Raw genomic sequence first — 10,636 nt, 5'->3', positions numbered from 1 at the left:
AAATTCACTATCATATCGCGATGATTTGTTCAACATAGTTATACTGGAAAGTATTAACACGTAGTGCAAGAGCGGCACCCTGTACCTTCGTCAAGGATGCTTCATGAAAGGTGTAAGTAAATATTAGAAAATTCCGATGAGGACCTGAATGTAGCACGAGTCTGCACAAGCGGCGTTTGCTTTTATGCTTTGGGTCAGGGGTGTGTTAGCTTCGTGTAGATAAGCTGTTGATTTGTTAAACCTAAATCATATTTGTTAATCACGCTTCTTGGATGTTATTTCATCGTTCAAGCGCTGTCTAGACACATAGACGAAGATGACGTCGAAACAGAAAGGTACGTTAAAACCTATGCCATTAATTTAGTCTAGTGTTACTGCTAAGCTAACGGTGGCTAGCCTTCGCTGTTGTAAACATACCGCCTGTGCTAATGCATTTTGTTAATAAGGTAATTTATCAGAAAAGTAATATCAGGCCACAGTAACAATAGTTTTACAGTTTTCCCAAGTAGAAGTTCGTAGCGGTTTCATCAGGGCTTTTTATTAGAATTTAGTGTTTATAGAATTGTATTATTGTTATCATATATCACTCATGTATTGACAAGAACAATAAACACACGGTACCAAAGCAGCATTCAAATATTGCACACTTACAAGAAATACAAGAAGGAAAAATGTAGATAGATAGATGGATAGATCAGACTATATAGCTGCATAAGTCCAACATTACTGTGTGTTTCTAGTGTGTTGTAATTTCATAAATTCATAGAAGCACAAGAAAGTTTGTTCATGTTTATGTTGTGATTCCAGCAGGGAAGGTCGGCTCCAAGAATAAGGAGGATGCTCCTTATGAGTTGGAGAGCCAGTTTGTCCTGAGACTTCCTTCGGTGAGACTGTTGTACACACTAATTTGTTCTATAAAATACTACACGACTTCTGCTTATAATGGACGTGGATTCATGTAATTTTTCTTTACAGGAGTACGCCTCCACAGTAAGAAGGATTGCCCAGTCTAGCAGTATGAACATGAAAGACAGACTCACCATCGAGTTGCACCGTAAGCTTTTTTTATTAGTTGTTTTTATTTAGCTTTCACGTGTCTCAACGTCACGTGTGTGACATCACTGTTTAAACACTAATTTTATTCATTTGCCACATTGAAGCTGTCCATTTATCCATTTGAAATCCAGTCCAGAATTTTTCTGACTCTTGAAACGTAAATATTTCTACAGTTAAACTAAAATTTGAGTCTTTGTAGTTTATTTGGGGTGCAGTTAATATATAGTCATCCTGACGCTTCTGACCTATTTCAATTCACAAACATTTGAATGGTTAAAATTCTTCCATTTGCAAATATCTGGCAAATTTGGCCTGATTTTTATCTGCTGTTTGGTTGGAAGCTCAATTGTTAATTTGGAAGCTCAAGTGTCATTTGCTTTATTACCAATAAAGTCATTTCAAATCTATGTAGAGTCTTAATAGCAGTGGCTCTCTTTGTCTTACATACATTATCTCATTGTCATCAGTCATGTTGTCCCTCTATTTTGTAGCTGATGGTCGTCATGGCATAGTTAGAGTAGACCGCGTCCCTTTGGCCTGCAAGCTGGTGGATCTGCCCTGTATGATTGAGTCTCTGAAAACGGTGGACAAAAAGACATTTTACAAGACTGCTGATGTCTGTCAGGTAAACCACTGCACTCGCTTTACATTCAGTTTATTACCTTCATCTGATACAGTTTTTGTTGTTCAGGTTAAGAATGAAACATCGACTAAAAAGTACATTGCACATATTTTTACATTACAGTTATGAAAGTAGGATTTTGTCCCAGCTTTTCTTAGAGTGCAGAGTAATTTAAGATTCATGTTTCCATCACTGGGTTAGATGCTGGTGTGTACACTAGATGGAGACCTTTACCCTCCTTTAGAGGAGCCAACTGGCACCGACCCTAAGAGCAAGAAGAAGGACAAAGACAAGGACAAGAAATTCGTTTGGAACCACGGCAGTAAGTAGACAGAAATCTACACACCACAGCTTTCTGGGCTGTTAGAGATGAAAACTTGGCAAATCAGCAATTCAGGACGCATAATTTGCCCTCCAAAGCTGATTGAAGCATTTTGACTCCACTAATCCTGTTGCTGTGGTCTCCAGTTACCTGCCCTCTGAAGAACACGCGCAAGAGAAGATTCCGGAAGACTGCCAAAAAGAAGGTTTGACATCTCTTGTCCCCCTTAGCGTGCACTCCCCTCACCCTTTCCCCACCCGTCTCTTTAGCATCCCATCTCATGATCCATCTCATTTCCAGGCTCACTTCCAACAAGACATTTACATTTTATAAATCAGGAACTGGTGAAAGTGAAAACTAAGATTTACATATAAATAAAGCCTTTCCATCTTAGTTTGCCCCAAAGGCACGCAAAAAAAACGCAATTTCACTTTTGCTTTGATCAAAGTGAAGGCGAGTGTGCTCGAGCACTACACGTCGACTCTGTCTTCGGAATAAATCTTCCTGAAGACGCCGGGCCGAGCCATATTGATTTGGCCCCCTTCTGTTTTTAATCGCTAATGTGCTTCCTGGCAGGCGGCCAGCTGCTACCTTTGTGCGTGTGTGGAGGGATGCTGCTAACGCTACATGTAACCCAATCTCTTTCTCTCTCTCACAGTACATTGAATCTCCTGATGTGGAAAAGGAAGTGAAGAGATTGCTGAGCACAGACGCGGAGGCTGTCAGTGTCCGTATCCTTTTTAGCCTCCTGGGACTTTTCTGCTGCTTCTATTTTGCAGCCTAAAAATGCGAACAGACCAGTTGTGTTACCAAGCAAAACAACACTAGCTGTATCTTTAGCTTTCCGGCTTTCTTAGGACAGACATAGCCTCACTCCAGTCTAACATCCAAAATAGATTTATCCAAGGTCCACCAGGAGTCCTGACTTCCTTCTGGCTCACCTGACTTGACTCCGTCCGATGCCTTTGTGAGAGAGATGCACTTTGCAGAGAGGCTATTAGCGCTCTAATGAAACTCTAAACTTGCCTGACAGAATAAGAGCACAGCAGGGCCGCTTTGAGTGGCTGCATGCTGTGTGTTAATTTAGATAGACTGTTCATTATCATTGCTTAGTTGGTCACAGTGAAGCTACATTCTAATTATAGTTTCAGCGTTTGCATGCAGCAGCAGACATGTGCATGACACTGTAATGGAGGAAGCTCCTGTGGAGCATCATGTGGATTTCACCCTTCATGTTGACTTCTAAGAAGAGTTTATGGAAAGTGAGAAATCATAGATCATGATCTTATAAAGTCAGGCTCCTGAGGGTGGAAATGACTGTACAGAGGGAACTTTGACCTTAATCGATGATGTTCAGGATATGAGATCATAGCAGAGGATGAGTCCAAGGATGCTGATCAGCACGGCTCATTGGGAAACCTGGACTCCTCACCTGGCACCTCTGGACACAAGATGGGTCATGGGCCCTCTGGTAAGTCAAATTTGATTAGGTTTCCTTTAAAGTGTAACTGGTTAGTTTTCCAAAATAAAATGTCTACTAGGCCTAAACTACTAGACCTATGTTATATGAGTCTGTTACATGAACCCGGATGTTTTCAACAGTCAATGAATCAACCAAATTGTATTTATATAGCACCAAATCATGACCAAAAAGTCTTAAGACTCTTTGTTATGTTATTTAGAGAGAGACCCAACATGAATCCATCATGAGCACTACTTGGCAACATTTGGAAACAGTGGCAGAAAAACTTCCTTTTAACAGGCAGAAACTTCGAGCAGAACCAGGCTCATGTTGAACAGCCGTCTGCCTCGACTGGATGGGCCGAAAAGCGGGATAGAGGGAGATGCAGGATAGAGACAGGCAGAGGGAGCAACAACAGATAATACAGACTTATGGTTGCAATGTCAATAATAATGGTAGTGTGTAACATGAGCACGCACAGCATAGCAATGATCAAAGGAAATAATGTAGATAATAGTAATTGTAACAACAGTTGAGGTCAACAGGTCTATTATTAGCAGTAGCAACAATAATGATGATAATGAGGAAGGCTGATATTAATAGTTAAAATCCAGAGAAATTGAATTTTTTTTTTAACGGTTTATGCGTTTCATTTGGTCGCCTGTCTTTTAGGGAAACACCAGATGATGCACCATTAGCCCCTAAAACAGTAGCACCATATACACTGTCTGTTCAAGGTGGGATTATTACTTTTTATTATAATTACTATTTAGTTCTATGTAGAACGCACGGAGGCGAATGTTGAGGCGAAGTCGTTCTGCCTCTGAGCCAGCATTGGAGGCAGTAACAGAGGCGAAACAGCGTCAGCGTAAACGACGGAACAGCGCCTTGTGTGTGTATGTGAAACATGCACTTTGTTGCACACGTTCTGCTTCCACAGAACGCTCTGTAAAAACACACACTGGGGCGGCTTTACACCGGCGTTGCTTGGTTCAATGTAAAATGGTAAAGGCAGCATGACGGCGGAGCTTGGTTATGCCGCTGTGGCAGAACCGCAGTGTAAAAAGGGCTATGGAGTGAGGAATGAAGTCGTTAGCTAATGTTTGTTGAAGCTATTTCATTAGACCACAAAGACAAAACATGAAAAACTTAACTCAATGTTACATGAATAAAACTTAAATCATTTTCATGAACATGAACATGGTTTCTGCCAGAGTTATGATGGGGGTTGTTTAACAATGTAGACAACAACTCCCATGATCCCACGCTACTTCATGATGTCATCAATCTACATCTTCTTATAGTTTTGATGAGCAAAACAATAAACAAGGATGCCAGGTACTGCATACTATATCATTAGAATAAGATAATCACAGTGTGGGACATTTACTTTAGTAAAAAAAAGAAAGCGCCCTCTAGAGACAAACAATGTAATTCACACAAGGTTTCTGAACCCTTCTGAAGCTATCTTTGGCGTTTCTCTTGTGGAATTTCTTCTTGTCTTTGTTGGCTGATAAATATATTTATACTGACGCTTATCAAGGCTAATGTATTTGCGAAGCTCTTTGTGTGCAGCTTCTTTTAAGTGCTCAATGCTTTCTTTGATACATTCCTCTTCTCGCCAGCAAAGGCATCCTTCTTCATTTACAACGTGTCACTCTCGATGTTGGTTTGGAATAGAAATAGAGTGCACTCGAGCATTAGTTACTCTTTGGACTTAATTATTCTTGCCTTAAGATTCACCAGTGGACCTTCCTAGCTCTTAGGTGCACAGGGTTATTGTGCTGGAACACTCAGAGACATAAGTGACTAATATTTCTATAAATGTGTTTTATTACAGAGATTTCATGAACAAATGAAAACGACTTTGTTGCTTGCTATGTGAATAAAGTGTTATAGCTGTGAAAGAGAGGCTGTTCACAGCATCATAACAAGCCTGGGTGTCCACATTTTTCACACGTGGTTTGATTCTTACTAGAACACAAGCCTGACATCTTCTGTTCGTCACTGGACTCTTGTTTATGTAACCTTGTCAAACCTCAGAAAGTGTTCTGCCGTCTCACTGTTCCCATCTTCGTGCATCTTCTTAATAACACTAATGTGTTTTCCGCATGGCCAGCCCAGCGCGACGAACTGAGGGAGATCTTCAACGACATCAGCAGCTCCAGCGAGGATGAGGAGGACGAAGGGGACCGTCACGAGGACGAGGACCTGAATATCATGGACACGGAGGATGATCTGGTCCGACAGCTCCAAGACAAACTCAACGAGTCTGATTCGGCACAGCATGAAAGTGACAGGAACAACCAGATAGGTGGGTGGATATAAAACAACACTATAAATCTGTTCTGAAGATCTGCAGAGTGATGGGCATCGGTGATTGTTTGAAAAGCATTTGAAACAATAGCTTAATATAATTATGGATTATATGTTGTGGACGTTAAGATATTGTTTGGCTCATATGTAGAACAAGCTGTTCAGGATTACATTCAGAACATTACTATGAAGCAACAACAGAGTTGCAGCACAGAGTCGTCTTATTACACTGATCACATGACAAGAGGAAGGAGAGTCGACCCAAAAAGACAGTTGCACAGGTTTTTACTCGGGCTGCACGATTATGGCCAAAAAGATATGATCACTATTATTTTGATCAATATTGAGATCTCGATTATTAATCATGATTATTTATAGATTTTAGGCACAACAATCTTTTAATGTACTTTCACATTTAAATAAACAAGGCAACGCTTTTAGTTGCATTTTGTGCTACATTCTGACTCATGAACAAATTATGCATCAAACTAAGACTTAAAATTAGCGTCTTTACCTGAATTTGGTGCATCTTCTAGAGGTCAAATAGAATGCAAATTGCATCCTCATTTCAGTTTGTCTTTGGGAGTTTGGTGGATCGGGTGTCGCTGTTATGGATGTCTGACTTGACGCTGGACAAGGACGGGGGAGAAGCGGCATCATTCCTCTTGGCCTGCTTTTTTCAGGTGGTTGAACAAGATAGTTGTGTTGCTTTGTGGTGCAGACACAGGTTTCAAGCACTCTTTGCATTTTATTTTTTCTTGCCTTTCTTTTGCCCTCAACCCGAAATACCTCCTAACAACTGATGACAAGCCATTGCGTGGGACAGTTGCTTCGGTTTAACGAGCGACTTGCTCTCTTCCTGTTTTGGCGTAACAACAAGCCGTGTTCAAAACACGACTGAGCGATAGTAACCTACATGACACGTTTGCAGACACAACACTTCAAAGACGTAACAGATGAGTCTGTTTTGAGATCATAATGAAAAAGGCATTCACAAGGAAAGCTACATATTCTCTTCCTGTTTTCAAGTGTTTTCATCTGCGTAAAATGTTCTCTTGTAAAATGTTACATGTAATCCGTAACTCCGGTGCTATCAACTGTTTATTAACTGGTGGGTAAACTTCCTCTCCAAGGCATCCCTGTTAACCAATACCCCTTTCCCACCTAAATTTAGCGCGTTGACGCAGGTTTTTCAGACCCGGGAAGACCCACATATAAATGCCAATTGTCTCTTTTCCCATTGCCAGTGGAGTATACTCCTGTCCATCTCTTTTCTGCTGACGTCATAAACGTGCCCAAAACAGGGTTAGTAAACAGTGAAGATGTTACGGTGGTTAGGTCTTTATTGTATCCATTACTCATTCAGTCTGTGTATCAAACTCGGCGGCGACAAATTTGGATGCTCTGATGGGGATGGGTTGAATTAGTAGCTGAGATTACCAGAAGTCGTACAGAGTTACAGACGGAGCATAGCATCGCGCCAGACAGGGGGGGCGGAGATTAGCATGTCGACCCCGGTTTTGTGTTCCCATCAATGCCAATCTGAGCCGAGGCGATAATTACCGGGTCTATTGCAGAGTCATTTTACCCAGGTCTGAATGCCGATTGTAACCTTTCCCACTAAGCAAAAAAGCGGGTGTTAGTGGGTTTTTTGACCAGTGGGAAAGCAGGATGAAGTAATAGCAGCATTAGAGTTATGCAGACTGTTAGGTTATGCTTACCATTTGTTTTACACCTGAGTGAGAATGCCGATTTTTCTCCGCTCATCATCCTGACAGTGTTTCTACAGACTTGTAGACCAGAGTCAGTCCAACATAAAATGAATTCAAGCCCCGCAGGTAGTTTACTCACATGGAAAGCGGAGGTCAAAAACATCCATAGCCAGGCGTCTGAACTTGTAATCAGAGCTGAGTTTTCTAGGTCAGACATCACACACAAACTCAAATGAGTAGCCCTACTTACAGTTAAGTACACATGCTGCCCTCGCCCACTGCGATGCAAACGCTGACAGCTCTCCTCCTCTGCTAACCAACCTGACAGGTGTTGTTGCTCAGCGTTCGGCTCAGACAGCTGTCCGGCCTTGACAGCTCAATGCCTCCTTATCTACATACACAGAGCTGTCAGTCAGCAGCACTAGTGGTCATCTCCAGCGTAGCAACCCAGCAGCGCCTCTCCGGATATGTCGGAGTCTGGCGGTGCGTGTGGCTGGCGGTTCTGCAAAGTTTTATTGAATCATTCTGCTGGGATCGTTGCTGCTTGATATTGCATGTTAGACTGTGTCTGTATCACAGGACTGAGAGTCAGTTGGGAGGAACAGAGGAAGGGAGCAATTGGAGGATAGTTAATGGCAATAAAGCCACAGGTTGTTACAAGGCACGATCACTTTAGCTGGATTTAATGAGAACCCTCTGTGGAGCGCAGGGCAGGCTGATTTAGTTGTGTCTTTTAGTGCTTCGGCCTGCTGGCGCACGTCCTTTTTAAATGGATTTGTTGTTCCCATTAACTGCAATTTGTCAAACCGAAATGGAGGCATCCTCGTGGTTCAGCAAGTTAAGGCGCATATCTTGTTCTCATGGCTTTGTGAGTGTAATGTTGCTCTCAATTATGTCACATCGTAATCTCTCTCTCTGGCTCCTCTGCCTGTGTCCTCCTCGCTGCACAAGAAAGCAGAAGCATAAATAATACTTGTGATTCCATGACAAATTGTAACATGTGCACCTCCTGTTGTTCTCCGCAGTTATGGAGTATCAGGTGCAGATCAACAACGTCAAGGGCAAGCTTCAGGAGACCCGCGCCCGAAAGAAACAGCAGGAGGAGCTCATCATGAAAGTGGAGAACCAGGCCCTCAAAGTGAGCGCACAAACACTTCATCACTGTTGTTCAGAAAGTAGGGCTGCATGTGCAGAAACATGAACAAGAACATGCAGATGAGCTTGGAGGCTGAAGTCTTCATGCAGCAGGAGTTCTCTCAACGGTGAAAAACCAGCTGATTACTCACGGTGTTCGAGGCCATTATCTCGTTTTTGTATATTTAAAGCCTTGAATGTTTCTCCTGTCAGCCCTTTTACTGTATAAGCGTGATTATGCAGGAAAAAAAAAAGGTCATGAAAATTCATCGCTCTGCCAAGTGCTCTTTAGCGGAGCATCTGCAATGAGCGAAACATGAGCAGACGTGGCCCTTTTTACGTTGCTATTTAGAGCTTTCATTTGGTGGCGTTTTGGGACCGTCAAAGCCCCATCTCCAGTCGTTATTATCACAGTCGCAGGGAAAAGGTCAGCTGTCTCTGACTGGCATTCCAAGTGGCCTTTCTGTCAGAGAGGAGATAGGGACATGAGCGGCCCAGGCAGACACACATTTAAAGCCATCACAATTTAATGAGGCTCAGCATGTCGACTCAGAACAAATCTTGTTTGTCTCTCTCCTCGCACAGAACCGCTTCCAAGCTTTGTTGGACGAGATTATTCAGCAGGAGGAGAGAGAGATGGAGCAGGTAAGAACCTTTTCTTGAAAGAGGGGGATCAGTGGTTGCTGCAAGCTTTCTGCAGCTTTCAGCACTTTCTTGAATGAATGTTTTGCTTGCTGTCCTTTTTAAACCAAAGAGTTTTCATGCCTGAAAGTTAAAAGTCAATCATGTGAAATTTAATTTGTCAGCAGCTACCAGTGGCGATAAAACATAGTGACCACCCCCTGTCTGGGGTCGTTGTTTGTATTGACAAATGAGGGCAGTAAATTAATTTGGAAAGACGTGTTAATCATCATCCACTTACCCTCCAATTACACCCTGGGACTTTTGGGATATCAATCATGCCTTCTATTTTCTGCTCCAACAGCTGGACTCCCTGCAGGAGCAGCTGGACTCTCTCATAGAGAAGTGACCACCAGGGGGCAGCATCATGTCATGGTCAGCCACACATTAACAGCCGTGAAGAGGAGGAGGAGAAGAAGAAGAGTTTTTATTAGCTGACTTGCTGTGTCATTCCTTTTAGTTTATTTTCATACATACAGCATACTTGTGTCTGTATTTAAAGTCGCTGTTTTTTGTTAAGTTGACAAAACTTGTTAGTGTTTGTACGATTAAAGTATTCAGTTGACTTCAACAGTGAGTATCGGGTTTGTTCTTAAAGCTAATGATAGGTTGTATTCCATTACCTTCATGTAGAATAAATTACATTAATACACTAAAGTCAAGGAGTTATTGCCTCTGGCTTTACTTCTACACAACCTGGCAGTTTGATGTTAGTCATTAACATCCCTATTAAACACTCAGTGGAGTGGAAGTTGCAGTTTCATTATATGTGACAAAGCCAAAGCCCCTCCCCGTCCAGTGGACCTCCATCAGACCTTAATTCAGAAAACTAATGTGCACCCTAGACTCCAGGGCAAGGGGCAAATAGTTTTTTGATCCCATTTAAATTGTGCCATGAATCAGGTTGATGATTTTTGTCATTTAACAGATAAATTTGCAAGTTGTAGTTTTTCTTAAAACTGTTGATGCCTTGACTAATCACCCAAAATAAAGTGCAATACTTACTGATACCTTGTAGAGGCGATGCTGCATACTAACTCTTGAGAATTTGACTAACTCTCTATTCGAACATTTCAGTGACGTATACTACGCGAGAGAAGAGATGTAGTTCACTGAGCGGTTTCACACAATCTAAATGTTTAATTCAATTATGCTTATTTTTAAAACAGGATATGTTATTTATTTATTTATTTTAAGATCGTTTTTTGGCTTTTGCCTTAATTAAGGATATGATAGCTGTTGATAGACAGGAAACATGGGAAGGAGAAAGTGGGGAATGACATGCACCAAAAGATCGGCAAACCGGGAGTCAAACCTGCTATCAGTGCGAC

At 41.9% G+C, this 10,636-nt stretch overlaps 1 protein-coding gene across 2 annotated transcripts; it reads left to right on the top strand.

The window, feature by feature from the left end:
- Positions 1 to 199: 199 nt before the first annotated feature.
- taf7 (TAF7 RNA polymerase II, TATA box binding protein (TBP)-associated factor) lies at positions 200 to 10,280 on the top strand. Of its 2 annotated transcripts, none has more exons than XM_069669943.1 (12): positions 200 to 335; positions 811 to 884; positions 976 to 1,054; positions 1,548 to 1,681; positions 1,880 to 2,000; positions 2,147 to 2,205; positions 2,659 to 2,731; positions 3,358 to 3,471; positions 5,582 to 5,776; positions 8,516 to 8,628; positions 9,210 to 9,269; positions 9,610 to 10,280. In XM_069669943.1, exons 1-12 carry the CDS (start codon positions 317 to 319, stop codon positions 9,652 to 9,654), a joined length of 1,086 nt encoding a protein of 361 aa, XP_069526044.1. In that variant the 5' UTR covers positions 200 to 316; the 3' UTR covers positions 9,655 to 10,280. The 2 variants fall into 2 exon arrangements, with proteins under 2 accessions (XP_069526044.1, XP_069526043.1); XM_069669942.1 differs by having other exon boundaries at positions 808 to 884.
- Positions 10,281 to 10,636: the final 356 nt, after the last annotated feature.

This window comes from Semicossyphus pulcher, unplaced genomic scaffold, assembly GCF_022749685.1.
Source record: "Semicossyphus pulcher isolate SPU_LCO1_2020_fin unplaced genomic scaffold, fSemPul1.0.p SCAF_2, whole genome shotgun sequence".
NCBI lineage: Eukaryota > Metazoa > Chordata > Actinopteri > Labriformes > Labridae > Semicossyphus > Semicossyphus pulcher.
This window is presented reverse-complemented; position numbering and strand designations above follow the sequence as displayed.

What these genes read in the sequence shown, in the direction of transcription:
- taf7 (XM_069669942.1), top strand. An exon ending in GGAAGACTGCCAAAAAGAAG is followed by an intron (nt 2,206 to 2,658) that starts GTTTGACATCTC and finishes TCTCTCTCACAG; the next exon opens with TACATTGAATCTCCTGATGT. An exon ending in CGCGGAGGCTGTCAGTGTCC is followed by an intron (nt 2,732 to 3,357) that starts GTATCCTTTTTA and finishes GATGATGTTCAG; the next exon opens with GATATGAGATCATAGCAGAG.